The sequence below is a fragment of the Pelodiscus sinensis genome, chromosome 17 (genome assembly GCF_049634645.1).
Source record: "Pelodiscus sinensis isolate JC-2024 chromosome 17, ASM4963464v1, whole genome shotgun sequence".
NCBI classification, from domain to species: Eukaryota; Metazoa; Chordata; order Testudines; family Trionychidae; genus Pelodiscus; species Pelodiscus sinensis.
This window is the reverse complement of record NC_134727.1, coordinates 21041741-21059927: the sequence shown is the minus strand read 5'-3', so window position 1 is coordinate 21059927 and position 18187 is coordinate 21041741. Positions and strand designations below refer to the sequence as shown.

General features: G+C 45.2%; 1 protein-coding gene across 3 annotated transcripts in view; it reads right to left on the bottom strand.

Moving 5' to 3' along the window:
* PPP2R2B (protein phosphatase 2 regulatory subunit Bbeta) overlaps positions 1-18187 on the bottom strand; it is a 306812-nt gene that overhangs the window by 61480 nt on the left and 227145 nt on the right. For all 3 annotated transcript variants that reach the window (XM_006128562.4, XM_006128563.2, XM_075900292.1), the window contains exon 4: positions 13461-13573. In XM_006128562.4, the coding sequence (XP_006128624.1) occupies positions 13461-13573 (113 nt within the window). The remainder of the gene's footprint in view (positions 1-13460; positions 13574-18187) is intronic.

Genomic DNA, 18187 nt, shown 5'->3' with positions numbered 1-18187 from the left:
GCTGCCACAGAGCTTTCAGAAGCATGGGGTCCGGAGCTATGTCCTATGGATGGGACAGCATGGGGTCCGGAGCTATGTCCTATGGATGGGACAGCTCTGCACACACCTCCCCTGAGCCACAGGGACATGTTGACAGTGATGGAGCTAGCAGCTGGAAACTGCTCTAGATCTACTGCACTCCAGTGGCACGGGTTTCTGGTGGGGGAGGGCTTTAAATCTCTGACGGGGTTACAGGTGGTGCCAGGAGAAATTCAGGAGGGGAGAGAGGCAGGAGATGCCCACCCCCTGCGTTCCAGAAGGGTGTGCCTGCTGGCCCACTAGGAGGATTTGAAGACTGGCTCTGGCCCTAAAGTAAATTAAGTTTGAGACCCCTGCTGTAGACCAATCTATGCAGTGTGAAATGCAAATCACTCTAATATGTAGTGCTCAAACTGCCCCATGTAGACCCTGCTGGTACAAACTAAAAGGCATCTCTTTCCTGTTGATGTAGTCCAGTTTCATTACATTTCATTTCCTTATATGCCATATACTACCCCATGGGTCATGCACCCTGTGATGAATGGGAGAGATACTACCGGTACTCTTTTCTAGATATCCCAGACATTCAGTGAATTAAATTGTTTGTAAAGGGGAAGCCCAGAGAAAGTGGGTCTCCAGGAAGTGTTGATAATGAGCCAGGAGAACTAATGGGAAGAGTGTGTGAGATCTGAATGGAAAAGCAGTGATCTTCCTGCTTCAGTCTTTGTGTGGCCAGAGGAAAGACAGAGATGGATTAAACCAGAAACTAGACATGGAATTTCCAGCAATATCCAGGCCTAGAAAGGACTGAACCTTGGAACAACAGATATGTAAGTGAGCAGGAAATGTTTAGTTAGATGCGATCAGGTTATTTTCTTATTTTTTTGGTTTGTGGGACTCTTCTATGCTGATTTATGTAACAACCCCCACCCCCGACCCCTGTACACTGCAACTTTTAAGATGAATCCCAGGGAAGCAATTCTCTGTGCTTTTAATCTGCTTTGTTTTAGTTGCTCTGTAACACCTAGAAAACAATTATACTTTACCAAATACATCTTCTTTGTTTTGTTAATAAAAATCAGCTTTTTAAGGATATGACCTGATTTCTGTGTCCTAGAACGCAGGAGGCTCTCTGTGCACATGCCTGAGACTGAAGGTCAGCTATTAAGGAAATGTACTTTGTTTTCAAGCTCTCTCCTGAGGGAGGGCTAGAGAGCTTGGGGGTAACCCCACAAGAAGGAATTCCCCAAGTGCACTTTCCTGGGTGCTCAAAGGGGTTTTTGCATTTGGGTGGTAGCCAGTGATACCACCCACGGTCAGGGAATCTGTGACCTTGGGGAGTTTTAAACAGAAGCCATTAAAGAATTTAAAGTCTCTTGCAGGCCAGCACCTTTTGCATTTGAAGTGCCAGTGGGGAGGCTTGACACACCTGGCTCAATACGCTCTTCCAATGCTCTTTGTGTCTACCTCTCCCATTCACAGATGTATGCCCCTTTTTGCTCTGCTCAGTATGCGTAAACCAGCCTCCTTCTTTTTGTGTACCAAGTAGGGATGTAAAAACGTGGTTAAAAAAACGTGCAACTGCTAAAAATCATAGAGGTTACCTGTGCTATGGGCTCTGCAGTGCAAAGATTTACACTGGAGAGCCATCAGTGAAGCCTCCCTGGGAGCAGGGCTAAAAGCCCCTGCCGGCCCTACTCCCAGGGAGAAGGCTCCACGACAGCAGCAAAGCCATCTCCCTGGGAGCGGGGCCAACGGCAGCTCTGGCCCCACTCCTAGGGAGGAGGCTTTGCTGCGGCAGTACCAAACTTGACCCTGGGGAGGCTTTGCTGTGAGCTCTGCAGCCGGCTCCTCAGGAGTGGGGCTGGCATCCCCTGGGAGCCAGCATGTTACCTGCAGCAGCGAGGGGAGCAGTCAGTGCTGTCACAGACAGGCCTCATGTGGCTGGAGAAGCCCCTTGCCCAGAGCAGTTGAAGCTACCAATTAATTGGAACCAATAAGCCTCACCCTTAGCAGTTAACATTTTACATGCCTAGCCAAGTGATCTCTTGCCTTCAGATTTCTCATGTCGTAGGCTTACTCTCTCCTCTCATCTCATCTCATCTCATCTGACTCTCTCTTCCCACCCGCACTTCTAATTCTCAATCGAGTACTGTGTCAGCACAAATTAGAACAGAAGTTCCTTGAGGCCTGAACCTTATCTAATTTTTTGCTTGCATAGCAGTATATAGGCTGACAGGTTAGCGCACTATAAATTAATGATAACGGTAATAATAATAATGAGAGCAATCTGCTGCTGGTTGAATTCTAACTCTAATCTTAACATACACATTTGGGCAAATTATCCTCTCCTTGCATCCCTCCCCGCAAGAAAGCCACTATTTCACTAGACCCCTTGAGATTGACACTTGGTTACTAGCCTCATTATCAGAAAAGATAAAAAAAAATTAAGCTAAAAAGAGGTTTTAGGTTTCACTTTCACCATTCCCTGTGGATAATTCAGGACCACAACCCTACAGCACACTCTTAAATGCTTTGAACAGCCATGGTTTACATTTCTGCAGTGACTAAATCTATTGAGAGGCTATTCCACACCTTAATACACCTTGCATTTAGAAAACTCTTTGAAGTATTCTCCTTCAATTTTCCATGTTTGAATGTCAATCCCATTGCAAACCATCAGAACTCTTTCTCCCTAGATGGGAGGTGAGTATTGGTGCTGTTGAAGGAACTGTAATAAACATGAAAAATCAAAGCAAAACCTCCAAAACTTTTTATAAGTTGATAAGAGACCTGGTATTTGCTGAATAGTAACTGGCTGGTCATAATTACACTGTTCAATGATCCTCACATTTCCACTCTTAGGCCCCAATTCCACAACTCCATCCATGTGGGTAGAATCAACCCCTCAGCCCTGAGCCTGAATGAAATCCTAGCGCTATGTATGGATGAAGGGGGTCTACCTGCGCAGCTAGAGGTTCAGGTTCAGGACCTTGGTCAGATTCAAAACAATTAACTACCCTTTTTGTGGAATGCACACATATTTCATATATAAACACACAATCCTCCTAACCAGCTGTCTGACTGGCACTCTGGAAACTGTCAGCTGTCTAAGGGTTAATTAACAAGACACCAGCTGCAGGATTTTAAACCAAAAAATGAAATATTAAGGCAGCATAAGACATAGCCTGCTGCCTTTTTATTGCCCCCCCCCCCAAGATCAGATAGTGTGTGCTGCAAAACAAGGCCTAGAAGCTGTTTTTGCCCCAGATAATTTTCCCCCCAGTTTTGTTCATCAAAGGAAAAAGAAAGTGTCTAACTGAGCAAAGCACCTCAGGGGGATATTTGCAACCTTCTCCTTTCTAGCAAGAAGGATAGTTAAAAGTGGGAAAATTCTTATGCTGATACTGAAGCTTGATTTGCAGTGAGAGAAGATCAAAGCGCACACATTCCCAATTTACAGAGATTTAAGCCCTGAATATTATTTGTGTTAATTATTTCTTGCAAACATCCCATAGCATAGGTACAAATGTGTATATAGGGTCACTTTGGAGAGTTCTTTGATGACGCTAAATTAGATCCCCATATAACTCAGTGGCAAACCAGGGGATTGCTAAATCAGCAGAGCTCCCTATGAAAACAAAGAAGCTGAGCTGTTTGAGCGCAGTATCATTGTTTCTGTTTGGAAAGCCCATATAAATAACAAACAATTCCTCAGAGAACAATGCCCCCAGATAAACTGAAATCTTTAGGAGAAATGGGCAAGACATTATTAGACAGCAATGAAGCAGTTAAATCAGTGTAAATATCTGTCTGTATAATCATCAAAATAGCAAAATGGAGTTTGGTTGATGACTCCCCAGTCTTCTTCCCTTAGGGAATGATGACATTATAATAATCATAATACTTAGCACTTAAATTTTCCTTTACTTCCTCAAAGTGCTGTAAAGTAGTAACTATATGTTCCCATGGGATTTCCTGCTACAGTGATCAGGAAACCATAGCAACTTACTATAAAAAACCTGCTTCTAAAGAAGCCAGAACCTCCAGCTTGCATCAGGAAAAAAAGGTACCAAGTAGAAAACTCATGGGGAAAAAACCATCAAATAAAGACCGAGGTGAGAGAGGTCAGGGCCAAGACAAAGTAAAATGAATCTCAAACATGACTTACTACAGGAAAAACAATACAATTTCCTTTTGCCCTGGCACCATTCAGTCACTCTTGGTCCATCTCCACTCCTCAGTGTGTCACGGCATAAATAGGCCAGTGGAATTCTAGGCACACAGAGGTCACCTGAAAACGGTGAGTGCGTGCTCATGTAGGGGTGTTTATTTTCAACAGCAAGTCTCAGAAATCAGCACTGCAAGATAGTATTTTTGTACATACTCTGCTCCAAGGATAGCCATGTGTGATGGAAGGCAGTGCTGGATGAGTCAATGGAGCTAAAAAGCAATACAAGTCAAAAAGCTGAAATATGACTTTAGAAATCCTAGAAGTAACTTATGAAACTCAGTGATACAGGAATTTCTCTCACTCAAATAGCTTAGCAGGACTCAGAAAATGGATTAGGCATATATATTATATATAAAAATGAAGACTATATATACTGACCTAATCCATTTCCTGAATCCTGCTAAGCTATTTGGGTCAATTATATATAAAGACTAGCACAAGGGATATAAAATCCCAATTAGTCAGTTAATCTGATTAAACCTAACCTTAAACCAGTTAACCAACTAAGTGGGTTCCTGGGCTGGGGACCTCTCCAGCCAGGTTGAAGCAGCCACCAGACCACTGGATTCCCAGCGCCAACAGTGGGGTTTGGGCTGCTGCCAGCTGCTATCCCTAACACTCGGGCAGTCCTTCGCCTGAGGCATGCCATGGGTGGGAGGGAAGGGGGGGCTGCTCCGGGGAACTGGTTAACCGTTACCTGGTAAGCTAACCGGGTAAGTGGTTAACCGGTTACCTATTCATATCCGCAAATCAGTGTCAAAATGAGAAGGATTATCAATAAATCTATGTGATGGTCATCACCTGGGGTCAGATGTAGTATTCTCCCAGTTGTATAATTCTTGGCCAGATGCATTAGTGGTTTGGGTTTTAACTTTCTTAGAAGGAAATTGTGAGAGTGAATGGACTGTTGGCCTCCTCACATGTGACTCCATTTCCATTCCTAAGAACTGGATTTCATGGTTAGAGAGAGGATGTTATTAGATTCTATGGTAGCTGGTCTGTGTCTACATACACACAAATGTGGTACATTCTAGGAAATGGATACACGAGGAAACTTTGCATGCTACAACTTAGGCTACGTCTACACTGGCAGCTTCTTGCGCAAGAACTCTTTTGCAGAAGAGTTCTTCTGGAAGAGTTTTTGCACAAGAGAGCATCTACACTGACATGTGCTTTTGCACAAGAGATGTGCTTTTGCGCAAGAGTATCCATGCCAGTGTAGACGATCTCTTGCGCAAGAAAGCTCTGATGGTCATTTTAACCATAGGGCTTTCTTGCGCAAGAAATTTATGTTGCCTACCTATACTGGCCTCTTGCACAAGAACAGTTGCACAAGAGGGCTTATTCCTGAGCGGGAGCATCATAGTTCTTGCGCAAGAAGCCCTGATTTTATACAGTAGAATGTCAGTTTACTTGCGCAAGAACACACGCCCAGTGTAGACAGGCAGCAAATTTTTGCACAAGAACGGCCGCTTTGACGCAAGATCGTGCCAGTGTAGACACAGCCTTAGCATATGCCAGATGAAATTCCAAGTGCTCTAGGAGGACCATCAGAGAGCATTAAGAGAAATCATTGATTGCCTCTGCTTTCCTCTGTCTGACATGTAGTATAAACAGTTCACAATAACTTAAATTAAACCATCTGACATAAAATTTACTATCCAGAGTAATTCACTTGGGTCAGGGAGGGTTTCATTTTTGACAGTGATAAAATACTGACTTCAAAACCAAGAAAAATCCCAGCACTGTATTCCTCCCTTTCTCCCTCCAGTTTCTGACCTTTACAGATCTCAAACCTCCAGATAATTTAATGGCAGTTAAAGGAAGGTTACGAAGAAAGAAAGGTCATAACAGAGGAACCTGGGGCTTGCCACAGTATCTGGGGAACACCCATAACTCCAGCACCTGCTGCTGTGTTTCCAAGATTTCCTATTCACTGGGAAAGGTAAGACACTGATCATTTCAAAACATGTTTTCCTGAGCAATTCTAATGCTGATGAAGTCTATAACTAGCACCCTCTGAAAGGCTGGGAACAGACTGGCTTGTCTGTTCTGCACAAAATAAGATGTGATTTAGTTCATTCTAAGGGTGAAATACATTTTAATGTGACACATTAATACAAGTCTCATGGCTAAATCCCATGTAGTGTGCCACCATCAGGCCTTACCCAAAGCCCATTGATGTCAATGAGAGTCTATGTAACGTGGTATCAGTTCCCACTGAAGCCAGAGGCTAAGGTTGAGGCAGACAGGCAGACATTATAAAAGATGAAATGCTTTTAAAAACAGAGTTTAAGTTGATCTTTGGAGCTACTCAAAGCCATGTGATCACTGATGAGAATCCCAGGAGCATGGGATGGATAAAATAATTGCTTATAATCAGCAGCATTAACAAATTGGAAATAGGACTATGAGTTGGCTAAGGGAACAATGGGTGTTTGTTCCTCCTTGGGATACAACTACACTACACAGTTTTTAGCAACACGGCTGTGTCAACACAGCCATGTCGCTAAAAGCCAAGCAGCGTAAACATTGTTTGTTGACATTTATGCAGACAAAAAACTTGCACTTCCTCCCAGCAGCATGCCATTCATACTAGTTTCGTGTTTACACTAGTACCTGCCAGGGGACAGGGGTGAGAGGTTAAGCCCCTGAGGATGACAAAAGTGTTGTTGCTCAATTGCCAGTGTAGACAAAGCCTAGGAAAGATCAGCAATCCTGAAAAACATAGCACCGTGGCTGATGGCGACTCACCACAAGGACATTGTACTGTTTCATGGATGTGAGAACCGATCTGAAAGCAGCAGGCAGTGAGATTTCACTGTCCTGGAAGAGTCCTTATAATTTTGTCTCTATGAATCTGGCATCAGAATAGAGACATGTAGGTTTCTGCTTCCCCTGTAACAGAAAAAAGGTGCTACGCCTTCAGATAAATTCACCTCTGAGTCAAATGTAACTCAACAGCCATTTCACAAACTTTATATTGATGTTTCTAAGAAGCAAGCTTCAGTCAAGAACAGTAGGAACTGTACAAAGATACAATGGGACTCCCATCTTGCTGGCCTACTGGATTTAAGATTTAAATACTTCTGGGCCACTTACTGGTACTGGGTTCCTATGTGAATATACATCAATGTATGTGGAGCTCATGAGAACGGGAATCTCAAAGTATTTCTGGTTTGCAAAACCAGCTCAAATAAATTCACAAAACTTTCTTTGCCTCTGTAAACTAAATCTCAGTTGTGTTATTTTAAAAAGCAAATGTTTTTTTCTAGCAATCAGCAAATGGGGCTATGTACCTTCAAAAAAGCTAAACTGGCGTAAGTGGGTGCTTTGTGCTAGTAGAATTCCTCTGTTCTTCCTTCTGTTATCACTCTCTCTCTCTCTGCTCTACTCCATTTCCCCCATTGGATTTTTCTCTCTGCTCTTTTCACAGCCTCTCTCAAAATGGAAAGTCAATAAGGTATGAGTCCAGCTTTCAGAGGTGATGTGATACTTTAGGCAAAATTAGTTAACCTATTTCTAAATAATAATAATCCCAGTTGCAGTAAAATACAAATTGCAGGCAAATGGAATGTAGTGAACAAACAGTCTGTTGCAGAAAACTACAGTATGTGTTTGCTCTCCTCACAGCTTATTAGGCTTAGCTGCAGTTGCTTAGAGATCACTCAGGGTGGACTGTCACCTCTGGGCATGGAGAGGTTGGAGAAGAGGAGCTGAATGAGTGCAGCTCAGGTGCAAGCAGCTAAATCTGCCATATGGAAAAGCTCCACACTGATCTCTCTCTTTTGCAAATCTAGATGCAATAATGACACTAGCTCCATGTCTTTGTGCTGTGATTCTGTTTTCCCACATGAAGTACACGGCTTTTCTGAGGCATTAAGACACAGAAGAAAGCAATAACTAGACTTGGTGATGGTGCTCCCCATCTTCTTCACAGTGATTTTTTAGGATATGTTGTATTTTATTCAGGATAAGTCATGTGAAGTGTTACTAGAAAAGTTATGATTTGTTGACTATGATTATCCTATTGCATGCATATATCATTTTTTATCTGAAATTATGAATATTGACAATATATCTGTCCTTCATAGTTGTACATGGGTAACACTCAGACAAGATGATTTCAATCTAGACTGTGTGTGGGGTAAGACCTATTCATAATAAGCCACTCAAAAAAAAAATAGGACTTGGGAGAAGCTTATCCCTGACCTAAACGACACTCAGAACGATACAGACAGGCTCTGGGTAGGTACTGGTTGCTATGACTCTACAAGGACATGTAAGCAGGCCACATGATGCAGGACTCCATCTTGCGATGCCAGTATTTTTCCACAAACTGGTCTAGGAACCAGACTTTTAAACAAAAGGTTTCTGCCATATGCAAAAGCTTGGAATGACACTATTTGAGGTTCTTCACTCCCCACCCAAGAAGACTCCTGGAAACACCTGAAGAACAAAGAGCAAACGGGAAGTGCTGAACCCAGGCTAAAGGGATTTCTAGCCTGTGAATGAAGACAAAAGAAACCCATGCTGTAAAGCTAATGCATCTTGCACCTTAAGAATCTGCAGCATGCTTGCACTATTAATTAGGGTGAGAATCTGGTAGTCCAGGTCCAATCTATCTAGCATATTAAGATGAATTTGCATTTTTGTTTATTTGCTAGGTAATCTGCTTAGATCTGTTTGCTATCTATCTATGTATTTTAGAAATGTGCATCTGTCCGTTGGTGAGTGAGTTTGTTCAAGAACTCCTCCTAAATGGTAAGAGCTAGGATCACTAAATTTGGTATGCAGCTTCCTTTTATCCTAACTTAAAGCAAAGCCAGGGTTTGACTGTGCCAAGAAAATGGGACAAGCCAGTGGCTGGGTAGAGAGAGAGAAAAAGCCCCACCTGATGGGACCCTCTCTCTTCACCTCACAACCTTCGCTCTCACACCCCCTCACACTCTCAGCCTCCTGTCCTTCCACCCCCATCCCCAAGGCCCTGTCCTGACTCCTGCACCCCCCACACTGCCAGTCCCATGCCCTGAAGGACTCCGGCAATGCCAGGTAACTCTTCAAGTATCTTATAAATCACTTAAAATCTAGCTTTTGTAGATAATTAACTTTTGTCTTAATCTATAGCAGTGAGCTTTACTGGAGTGCTTGGCAAAAATCTCTGCTTAGTTACTCACAAGTGTGCACTGTTCACTTCATACTGATAGAGAAATGGACGAGCTATTAAACCCGTACACTGACTAGATTTGACTAGGACAGGATGGTACTGCTCTGGGGTCCTAGGCTAAGAGACTGCACTAACTACAGCTGGGCATGTCCCTGCCTATGCAAATGTTACTGAAGGATTTTGCAGCTTGAAAGAGAAACCAGGCTGCTGAGCCAGGGGGCTTAGTGGTACTCCAGTTCAAGATTATTCTAATGAGTTTTCTAAGTATTAGTGTATCAGGTTGAAAATGCTACCTTACACACAATACATACATACAGGAAATAAAAATGTTTTCTTGTTCTGGGGAAAAAAACCCAAAATAACCAAAACATGGCTGCCAGCAAATAGGAGCAACTGAAAACATTCATTTCTCAGCAAGGATTAATTAGCAGTATGAAGTTACTACATATTTCATTGACCTGATCTCTGATGAAATCAGGAGCTATAAAAATGAGCCAGAGGTAATCACAACAACACATAATTTAAAAAACAAAAACAACTTCTTGCAATACAAATTCTGACAGCGTGAATAAATTACAGTCTGGTCTCATTTGATTAACAGCACATCAGATGGACTGTTCAGTTGGAGTTTTTAGATCTACAGGTTAGATCAGGTGTTTTTCTTTTAAACCTTCAATAATAAGCTGAAGCAAATGTGATCTCACTCCATGTTTAAACAGAAAGCCTGCTTCAGTCTAAGTCCTTGCCTTCACTGGCATGTTTAGTTGCCAAAACCTGTCTTTTGGAGATAAAACAAAGAGAGCGTTTACTCTGCAATGTGAATTTTGTTTGGTGTTTTTCCAAAAATCTCCCACCCCTGCGAGAGACTTTGTCTTTTTCCCTCCCTTTATTGTCCACAAAAAGCCAGTGTGGACTCTGCGGTTCGTTATGCTGAGAGTAACCCAGCATGACTGTCCTGATGTTTGTGCTCAGTGTTTTGTGATCTCTGGTGCCCTATAGGCATGCACCCCTCACCTTTCAAAGCTCCAGGAAGTATCTGACATACTAGTGAGCTGCTCTGTCTGGGGAAAAAACAAAGAGCAAGTCATTGGAATGTTCCTTCCTATTCTTACCTGCTGTTAAAATGTGCTTTCCCTTGTAAATGTGTAACTGCTGAAATTTGTAGCAGTTACACTTTACATATGGGGCAAAAGGGGAGCTGGCTCTGCAGGGTTCAGCCTCGAAGCAGCTTAAAAGCCAGCTTCCTGCACATACGGGATACCGCTTGTCCCCCCATAAGCTGCTGCCTCTATATCAGAGGCAGAGGAGTGAGGTTGAGGGTGGGGGGGCAGGTAGCTCCCCAGGAGCCAGTGCTTGCAGGGAGCCTACTTAAAAGCTAGCTCCCCATGAGCATCAGCTCCTGCCTGCTCCACCCCACTGCCTCTGATAAAGAGGCAGCGGGGGAAGGGCCTCTTGTGTGTAACCATGAAGATTAACCAATGAGCCCAGGCTCATCTGGCAACTGTTTAAGTATTTACACTGTAATCCCTACGAGGAGCACAGTGGCAGGCAGACTGCTGCTGCAGGGTGAGCGCTGGAGAGACTGCTGTGCTGCTTTGACATTCCTCAGCACGGAGAGCTCACAGAGCAGCTCTACCTTCCCACAGCACTGCACTGCGGGATGCTCACCCACGTTGCTTTGCTGTCAGTCAACAGGGTGCAAGCAATGTGGCCATGAAATGTCAACAGTGGGAGTCAGAGAAACTGGTTTGACAGGTTTTCACTTTTGACAACTTTTGCACATCAACAGCACTTTGTCACCAAACCTTCCCAAACCAAACAGCCTAAATGGTAACTGGCCCTATGGACAGCAGAGAGGATACAAGAAGCTTCTCCTCTTCCTCTTCTCACACCCAGGTCAGGAACCAATCACAGTGTGGTGAGGATGCAGAACCACTGCTCTGCGCTTATGCTACCTGCAGTGCTAGCCTCCACAGAAATGACTACACAGGCTGGAATAAGGATGGGGCCCCTGGCCTTCTACCCCCCACTGAATCAATCAGGAGACATGGCCAGGCACTAAAGATGTTAAGAACTAGTCAACTAATTGATTTCCCTCCCTTTGTTGCCTCTATGAGATAGGTAAGCCTAGCTTCTACTACATTTAAACTGCAGAGCCACAGTGAGGGGAGGTCTCAGACCTGGCGCGAGCCAGGAGTGAGCAGTCCCAGCTCATGCCAAGTCCCAGACTGCTGAGCCTCTGCCTTTTAAATGTAGTAAATGTAGTCTTAGTACGTTTAAAAGGCAGAGCTGCAGCAGGAGTAGGTCCAGGCAGCTCTTGCTACATTTAAGAGGCGGAGGTGCAGCAGTCCAGGACCCGGTGTGAGCTGGGGCTGCTCAGTCCTGGCTTGTGCCGGGTCCCAGACTACTGCATCTCTGCCTCCTCTGCTCCAACCCCACTGCACCAGGGGGAGACCGGCTTCTAAGCAGGCTCCCCACAGCACCAACCCTTGCTTCCCACCCCTTGCTGTCTCTGATACAGAGGCAGCGGGGGAGGGGGCTGGGAGGGGGGAAGAGGTAAGCAAGTAGTAATAGGCTTATCGTGTAGTCAGCTACTCAACTAGTTGCTTACATCCCTAACTGATATACCCTGACAGTATGGCCTCCCCCATTAGGAAGGCCAAATTTACTAGCACAAAGACGGACCAAATTAAATCTTATCAAAGGCTACAGCTTTCAAACACTAGTCAGCGTTACAGTTTTGCACCATCACTCCCACCTGTCTTATAGGGGGCTCCCCCATAGCACCCTCTAATGCATGGCTCCTGGACTTTAGGTGTCAGCTGCAGAAAGCCACATAAGATAGTAGCTTGGTACAGCACTGAGAAAGGCAAGTACTGTTCCAGTGACTGTGAAGAAAACTAGTTTAATGGATTTTGTATGTGCATCTCCCTTGTAGTAAATGGAAAACGTAGCCTTAGGTGTTTACATTTGATTTGGGAGGCCAGTTTTAATCTTCTTACATTGGGAGGGAAAACTCAATTATAGAATGTACTTACAATCCAACAATCCAAGTCAAACACAAAGGGAAAAAAATGCTTTAACTCCTTCATCACCAGGCAGGAATGCAAGGATGTGACAGATCTGTTCAACACAAGTGATGCAAAAGTGTGCTACTCCCACATGACTGGGGAGGATTCTTTCCATCTCAGACCTACAGCTCCTCCCTATACAGCCTGTACATTAAGCTGCAGGATTTACCCATTAATGATCCAGGTGACACCATGACCTATCATCTGACTCTTAGTTGAATTCATTGAAGGTGAGTCTATGTTCACATTCATATTTAAAGGAAACAGCAGCATTCCTATTTATCTTCATTTATTCACTCAAAATGAATAACTCTCATGAGTATCTTCAGCCACCATGAATACCAGACGGTGCCAAAGATTTCTGTGAGGTGTCACGGCAAGAGTGGGGCTGTATTCTGGGCTGGTGGGCTTCGCCCTATTCAGCTCATTACTGTAGCAGACTCTTAGAGAAACTCTGCAATGAGAGGGCTCACACAGCTGCTCTAATCCCAGGAACACCCCCTCCCCTCCCAGAAGGGAAGGGAGCCTGCATTCTGCATTTCACCCTGAAACCACTGCCAGAGGACTTGTCAAAGTTCTACAGGCTGCTACAGCTCCACAGCCCTTACTCCACCTTGCAATCCCAGCGCTGTATTGGCCCTCCTTGTCACACATGCAAAATCAGCCAACTCAGCGCTGCTACCATTCCTGGCTCAAGTATCAACAAAAGGACCATCATTGTTATTGTAACAACATTCATTTATCAAGATATGGCTCATCACCACCATAGCTACTTTCCTGATCATGTTGTACTTTTCCCCCCCTTCCACCCTCTGTCTTGTCTTTAAACCATACACTCCTGGAGGCAAGGACCCCTCTGAAGACATGACAGCATTATGCGTGCCACCATAAATAAACCACAGTGACAATTTTCTGCCCAAGTTCACACACAGAAAGATTCCGTGACCCTTAGGCATCTCAATTAACTCACCCGTAGCATTGTAATCATGGAGGGGTCTCGGAGGCGGCCATCTTCATCCTTAAGATTATAGCCCTCAGGTCTTTTATCTCGTTCACTAACTTTCCATAGCTTCACAGTTTTATCTGGAAGAACAAAAGAACGAAGAAGATGTGGTTATGCCTGACTGGACAGGCATCCTAAAGGGAATGCTTGATGGAAATACTAATGTCACAAAATACTAATGTCACAAAAATTGGTTAAACTCAGGCCTGTACGCAGAAATTTCTGGGGATGGTGGTGGTTTTTGGTACATGTGGACTGCAAGGGTGTGAATGCACTCCCCACTGTACCCCAAGTAAGTGAGGAAATCAGCTCCAGCCTTCCCCTGGCCAGCCCGACCATGGGGGATGGAGGCTTGAGCAGTGCACCACTCACTCCTGCCTTCCCCTGGCTGGCCAGAGCATGCTTCCTTGGGGAACCGTGGGAGGGGGGTGCTTTTGCACCCTTCACACACCCCCAATACAGGTCTGAAACTATAAAAAAAGGTTCCTGTTCCCTTTTCCTTATCTGAATGAGCTCTAAGGACATGGAATGAATTAGCTCTAAAGAAAGAAACATGGTTTACCATTAGCACTTTTTTCCAGGGATATTTGGCCTTCCTATTGCTGCAAGGCAGCTACTGACATATTTATTACAAACTTAAGAAGACTGTTAGACTAAAACAAACATATTAGTGGACAAATTATTTGAGAAGTGATTTTCCAGGGATCAGCTGCAGAGATTATGACCATAGGTCGCATGATTCTGGATAAAGAGTCTACGATTTATCTAGTATACGCCACAGCGTGTCAGTAGAAACTCTAACATGGGCATTGGCTACAAGAGAAGAGCTTTTTACATTGTTCTGAGAAGGCAGAATTCTGCTGAGAAACTTAATTTATAACTCCTCACTTACAGATCAAATCCATAGAGTCCTTCTCCCACTGCTGCATATCTATACACCTGCCACCAAAGATAACCCCCTACTTTTTCCTCTCACAAGTTGTCAGGTTGAATGGCAATTATCCAGAGAAAACTGACTACTTTCAAGTAAGATTTCCAAATGAACTTAGCCCAAATAAATCATTGAAAACATGTTAAATGCCAACGATATACCACATCTCCACATTCTGCCCTATTGCCTATTTTATTACTCCTTTTATTCAATCTTATTACTACAAACTGACGTGATACATGGCAATTCACAGATTTTAAGGTCAGAAGGGACCATTATGATCATCTACTCTGACCTCTTGCACAACATTTCACTCAATTCCTGCATCAAGCCCAACTGTATTCTTAAAAATAGAGAGACTAATATTTATGAGTACTCTATCCATCATGTTTTTGAATATTTTCAGTAATCGGTGAAATCATTAACCATAGGTAGTGCTTGTGCAGCTAATATACCAGTGTTTAGAGAACAGTGGTCATTTGTGCATGAACTTTAAAAATACATTGCACACAATGAATGTCAAATTCCACGAGCTTTGTTTTAGTCTATGGGTGGAAACTAGTTCTGGCAAAGTAACCTAGAATGTAATTCAGTGAAATATACAGTAATAAGTGATTAAAAGTTCACACTGAACACAGTGAAGAGAACAAAGTAAAATCTTAGAATCACAGAATACTAAGCACCGTCTAGATCAGTGGTCCCCAACCATTTGAGGCTGCCAGGCGCCAGGGGGCGTGGCCTTTCGCCTGCCGGGCGCCAGAGGGCAGGGACACATGCGCGCCCACGGGTGGGGCGGGGAGCGAGCCCCCCCCCAATGCGCCACACGCATGGTGCCCCCTCCAAGGGCTGCACACCCGGGGCCAGCACCTCCCCCCCATGCGCTGCACACCCGGGACCGGTGCCCCCCCTTCCCCAAGTGCTGCACACCCAGAGCGCGGGCGGCTAATTTGCCGCGTGCCCAGGGCCGGCGCCGTCCTCCCCCCCCCCCAAGAACCACGCACCTAGGGCCGGCGCCCGCCCCCTAGTATCACGCGCCCGGGGCCAGCACCCCTTCCAAGTGCCGCACGCCCGGGGCCGAAGCTCCCCCCATGCGCCGCGCGCCCAGAGCGCGGGCAGCCAATTCGCGGCGCTCCCAGGGCCGGCACTCACCGTGCACCATGTGCCCGGGGCCGGCTGCATGCATGCGCCAAGTGCCCGGGGCCAGGCCAGCCCCGAGCACTTGGCAGGCACACACAAAATGCCCCCGCGAGCACCATGGCACCCGCGGGCATCATACTGGGGACCACTGGTCTAGATCATCCCTGATAGATGTCTATCGAAACCTGCTCTTAAATATCTCCAAAGATGGAGATTCCACAACATCCCTGGGGGATTTATTCCAGTGTTTCACCACCCTGGCAGTTAGGAAGTTTTTCCTAATGTTCAACCTAAACCTCTCTTGCTGCAGTTTAAGCCCATTGCTTCTTATCTTATCCTCAGAGGCCAAGGAAAACTATTTTTTCCTCCCTCCTCCCTTTTAGATACTTGAATCATGTCTGTAATTGACTCAGAAGTCAGTTTCAACTCCCCCTTCCACTACCTTGAATAGAAACTGTAATTTTATTGACTGCACATCCAACCTGAATTCTCATACTTCCATCTTTCTTTGGCATTTTTAAGTACAGGCAGTCCCCGACTTACGCGGATCCGACTTATGTTAGATCCGCACTTACGAATGGGGCTTTTCTTGCCCCGGAGCTCACGGGTGGCGGGTCACCACCCGTGTCCTCCGGGGCGAGAAAAGCTTCTCCCGGTCTCCCTGGTCTGCTGGGGGGGTCCAGCAAAGCCACTAGACCGTCCCAGCAGACCAGTAACACCCGAGCAAAGCCGCCGCCTGGGCGGCTTTGCTCGTTTGCCCGGGACCAAAGCCGCCCAGGCAGCGGGACCCCCGCCGCCCGGGCGGCTTTGCTCCTGTCCCCCTGGTCTTCCGGGGGGGGGGGGTCCAGCAAAGCCGCTGGACCCCCCAGCAGACCAGGCACACCTGAGCAAAGCCGCCGCCTGGGCGGCTTTGCTCGGGTGTCCCTGGTCTGCTGGGGGGGGAGGTCCAGCGGCTTTGCTGGACCCCCCCAGCACCGCAGGGAGACAGGAGCAAAGCCGCACGGGCAGCGGGGTTCCTCCGCCTGTGCGGCTTTGCTCGGGTCTCCCTGGTGTGCTGGGGAGGAGGGGGCGCAGCTAGTGGCCCCCCCCCCCCCCCCCAGCAGACCAGGCTTTTGTTGCGGGACGCCTCGGGTAGAGCAGCTAGGGTGCTGCCGGGTTGGTCCTGTGGGAACCTACTGGGCAGTGCCCCAGCTGTTCTGTCCCAGGCTCCAGATTCAGCAGCTGTTGAAACTGATCAGGCTGATCCCAGGAAGCTGGGGGCAGAGCAACTCTGCCTCCGGCTTCCTGTAGTCAGCCCCTGGTCAGTTTCAGTGGCAGAGGCTGAATCTGGAGCCAGTTCTAACTTACATACAAATTCAACTTAAGAACAAACCTATAGTCCCTATCTTGTACGTAACCCGGGGACTGCCTGTACTTTGACATCCTCTTTATCTTGTGCCACGAAGGCTTTTAGGCAAAAGAACCCCAGGATCCTGTGATCTTTATTCTGAATAATGGGGTTTTCTTTTCTCCTGCCTGGCAGATATTTTATCATCGCTTCCACCAGCTTTAATGCTCAATCTTATTGTTCATCTTAATTTTCTCCTTTACACAGCAATTCCATTAGACTGCCATTAATTTTGTTTTTATTAACCCATTTAACTTCAGGGTCTTTCCCTTCTAAGAGGTTAAACAACAACAAGAAAAGGATACAGAATAAGACGGGAATATTTTTAAAGAATCATTTTGCTATCATGCAAGCCTCTGAAACACCACCCCAAACGGAAAGATAATATCCCTGCTAATAAAAAAACTATTTAAAAACTCAATTAACAGAACATTATGCTCTGTAATTAATCTTCATTGTGGTATAATAATCCCCTCCCCCCCACATGAGTTTAATAAGTCTTTGAATTTTATTACAATGATCAATAGAGTAAATTCCATAATATAAAGTAAGTTGGCTATGGGAGATAATTAGACACCTCCTTTTCCCCTGAATTAATTAAGTCACATCCATCTTAAAGTCCCATTCATCCCAAGTAATATCACTGGATTCTCCTGATATTTATCTCAACGTAACAGGAAGCTGTTCAGCTGAACCCAGCTGCAAATTGAAACAAATCAGCTATAGTTTTTCTTTTAAAAAAAAAGAATCCAGGATCCAAAACCACAATCAGCGCAATACATAGAAGGAAGAAAAATTCCTTGTTTAGTACAAAAGAACAAGTGTGAACTGACTGCAGAACCCGGTGTATTGGAAATATACATGAAACATGCATCAGCAGCACATTCTAGTTGGGTCCTGTTATTCCTATTTAAACTGATGTTTTATAATAGAGTGATTCTTGATTTTCTTAAATAGAAATAAAAGCAAAGATGACATTGTCTGTATTGCCACAAGTCAGAGACATCACTTCCCTGTGCTTATCCTTGCTAACCTCTCTATCAAACTCCCAAACAAACCAAGAGACAAGGGAGCAGAGGCAGAAAAATGACTTTAAGGCTTTTTAGATATTCTGCCTTTTAGGCCAGTGGTTCCCAGCCGCTGGTTTGCAAACCGCTGGCTACCGGGTCATGTTGGCTCTGGGAGCCAAAGCTAGAATACACCATGTAGAGCATCTCCTCCTGCTGCTCCTGTCCCACC